General features: G+C 46.0%; 1 protein-coding gene across 1 annotated transcript in view; it reads right to left on the bottom strand.

Moving 5' to 3' along the window:
* Positions 1 to 837, bottom strand: part of LOC121399218 (receptor-type tyrosine-protein phosphatase alpha-like) — a 39,190-nt gene extending 38,353 nt beyond the window's left edge. Inside the window, exon 1 of the mRNA XM_041579293.1 lies at positions 658 to 837. Within this exon, the coding sequence (XP_041435227.1) occupies positions 658 to 837 (180 nt within the window). The remainder of the gene's footprint in view (positions 1 to 657) is intronic.
* Between the last annotated feature and the right edge of the window lie 2,757 nt (positions 838 to 3,594).

The following is a 3,594-nucleotide window of genomic DNA, read 5'->3' as shown; positions in this document are numbered from 1 at the left end:
AATGGAGAACCAACCTGCTAAGGAAGGTGAGGGGCCCTTTATTTTACTTAGACTTCCCTGGTTTTACATTCATTTATTCTACTGTAATGGACAAGCTGGGATAGTCACTATTAATATTAATCATGTGATACTGGAATAGCTCATTTGTTATCTCCCTTATATTTTATATTCATATAGAAAATATTTATGGGAAAACTCATAATATACAGGGTATATTCATTATAATATAGAAATATATAAGATCCTACATCCAGTTTATGTAACCAATAGTCACCTGGGAATGAGGTTTAGTCTCAGTTTTTATATGAAGCATTAAATAAAACATGTGTAGTCAGCCACTAGCCCACTGGTCGGATCAGATCATAATAAAGAAATTGACTGTGGGTACCATAGCATGCTTAGGTAGTATGGCAGCTCCCAATTAGTCATACACACACAAATTAATGAGATGGTATGGGGCCATGGGGAATGTGCTCGTTGCTATGGATATACCCAATGTCGACTAAAAATGGTTATTCCCCGGGTAAATTCATTCTATATCAGTGATAATTAGGGGACTAAACCCATTATTTGTACTGGATAACACATAAACATGTTAGTGAGACTATTGGAAGTTCCATGTGGGTTCATTCTGTGCTGTGATTGGTTTATCCATACAGAATGTGCTCTCCAGAGAAGGAAGCGGCTGTGGGTGCCCAGACACCAGCACCCCGGGCAAGAACTCAACCAACTGCCCGCTCTTCTCTCGTTACTGGGCGTCTCTATCGCTGCATCAAAAAGCACCTGAAGCATGCGAAGAAGATCTGGGACGACCCAGGGACGAGCCAGTTTTTCCATCTGGCCCGAAATGGCTCCGTGTGTTAGAGAGGCTCATAATCTGAAGTCCAGGCCCCGGATGAGTCTCCTGCCCAACATCACAGGAGATAGAAACATCCTCATCCTCAAAAAAGGTACCGTCTCTATGACATGTCTTATATACTGTCCCTACAGAGCCAATCAGTTTGTCAATATACAGTCCTTGTGAGCCAAAATAAAGGGAGTCAGTGTTTACACTTGGGGATCAGACAGTGGAGCTGCTGCTTAGGGTTCACTCCATGTATTTAGAAGGGAAGCGTAATACTCCCTATATTCAAGGGACAATCACTATGGTGCTACTGTGGGCTACACTTGTTATTAGGTAGCCAAGCACTGCATAAACATTGGAACCATGGGGCTGTGACCAACCTTCCCCCTGGGACTCACAGTAAAAATCCTGACCATCTTTATGGCTTCTCCAGGTCTGGACTTTGGGCATCCCATGTCCCTGTGGAACTATAACTATCAGCAGCAAGGCCAAGGCACAGCCAACAGCTGAGATCACTAGGGGTTTCTTGGAAACAGGCAGCTGTCATATTTCATCATAATTATACAAAAGCTAATTCTAAACAAATGTTTCTTCTCAACAGCAATGCAGTAACTGCCACTACCACCTGCAGCTCCACAAGCGGAACATTTTCTGCTACGATTTTCTACCCACCAATGATTAAGTCTCCAGCTTCACCATCATGTCTGTCAGTCCGACTCAATGACAAACATCTCCACCATCTCTTCCTATTAAGTCTCCAGCTTCACCATCATGCTGTCAGTCCGACTCAATGACAAACATCTCCACCATCTCTTCCTATTAAGTCTCCAGCATCACCATCATGTCTGTCAGTCAGACTCAATGACAAACATCTCCAATCTCTTCCTATTAAGTCTCCAGCATCACCATCATGTCAGCCAGTGAGAGTCAATGATGAATACCTCCACAATGGTTTCATCTTTGTCATCTCCTGCAAATTCATCAGCAGCCTCCTCTTTCATTCTAGAACAGCTTTGAACCAACAGACAACTAGACCTTTCACTGTACCATCTCTGCCCCAGTGATGCCTCTTTAACAACCATCTGACACTTTGAAACTTTCTTGTTACCCCAGTCAGTCATGTCTGTATGTCACTGGCCTCTACCTCTACATTGAATTGCCCTGTGTCCCAGGTAGTAGAAGTCTGTCTTCTAATGGGTCCTCCTGCACTGGCACAGTCTGCTTTTCTCTCATAGCCCCTGCCCATAAGGAGGTACATGCCTGTCTGCCTCTGCCTCTTCCTCTTCTCTGTTCTTTGAATTTGTCCTTTGCCACAGATAGTATGTCTGTTTCTAATGGGTGCTCCTCCTGCTCCTGGCACTGCATGGTCCTGTCTAATATTCTTCAAATGGCTCCTGCCCCAGAGGTACATGCCTGTATGGCTCCGCCTCTTCCTCATGCTCCTCATTGAATTTGCTATGCCCAGGTAGTTGAAGCCTGTGCCCTCCTGCTCCTGGCACTGTCTGCTCCACTCTCCTCTTCTTTGAAAAGCCCCACCCCTCAGGAGGTACATGTCTGTATGGCTCTGACTCCTTCTTCTTTTACTCATTAAATGGCCCCTGCCCCAGGAGGTACATGCCTGAATGGCACCGCCTTCCTCTATTATCTTGTTTGAATTGCCCCTGTGCCCCAGATAGTACTGACTTTTAAATGGCCCCTCCTGCCCCTGGCACTGGCTGTTCCCACCTGTTTTCAAATTGCCCCCTGACCTCAGAAGGTAAATGCCTTAATGGCTACACCTCTTCTTCCTTTTATTCTTTGAATAACCCCACCCCTAAGGAGGTACATGCCTGTATGGCTCTGCCCTGGCACTACTGGCTGCTCCCACCTGTTCTTCTTCAAATCACTCCCTGCCCTCCAGGAGGTAAAATGGCTTGTATGGCTCCGCCTAATTATTTTTTATTCTTGAATAGCCCCGCCCCTAAGGAGGTAAATGCTGTATGGCTCCGCCTCCGCCTTCTTTTTATTCTTTGAATAGCCTCCGCCCCTACGGAGGTAAATGCCAGTATGGCTCCGCCTCCTTCTTCTTTTAATTCTTTAAATAGCCTCCACCCCTAAGGAGGTAAATGCCTGTATGGCTCCGCCTCCTTCTTCTTTTAATTCTTTGAATTTCCCTACCTAAGGAGGTAAATGCCTGTTTTGGCTCCACCTTCATTTCCATTCTTTGAATAGCCCCGCCCCAAGGAGGTAAATGTCTGTATGGCTCAGCCTCCCTCTTCCTTTTATTCTTTGAATAGCCCCACCTCTCAGTAGGTACATGCCTGTATGGCTCCACCTCTTCCTGTATCTCTTTCTTGAAATTGCCCCTGTGCCCCAAATAGCACTGACTTCTAATGCCCCTCCTGCCCCTGCACTGGCTGCTCCTGTTCTTCTTCAAATCACTCCTGCCCCCAGGAGGTAAATGCCTGTATGGCTTCCCTCCTTCTTCTTTTTCTTTCTTTAAATAGCCTCCGCCCCTAAGGAGGTAAATGCCTGTATGGCTCCACCTCCTTCTTCTTTTTATTCTTTGAATGGCCTCCACCCCTAAGGAGGTAAATGCTTGTATGGCTCCACTTCCTTCTTCTTTTAATTCTTTGAATAGCCTCCGCCCTAAGAAGGTACATGCCTGTATGGCTCCACCCTGGCACTGGCTGCTCCCACCTGTTCTTCTTCAAATCACTCCCTGCCCCACAGGAGGTAAATGCCTGTATGGCTCCGCCTCCTTATTTTTA

The sequence above is a fragment of the Xenopus laevis genome, chromosome 1S (genome assembly GCF_017654675.1).
Source record: "Xenopus laevis strain J_2021 chromosome 1S, Xenopus_laevis_v10.1, whole genome shotgun sequence".
Taxonomy (NCBI): Eukaryota; Metazoa; Chordata; class Amphibia; order Anura; family Pipidae; genus Xenopus; species Xenopus laevis.
This window is presented reverse-complemented; position numbering and strand designations above follow the sequence as displayed.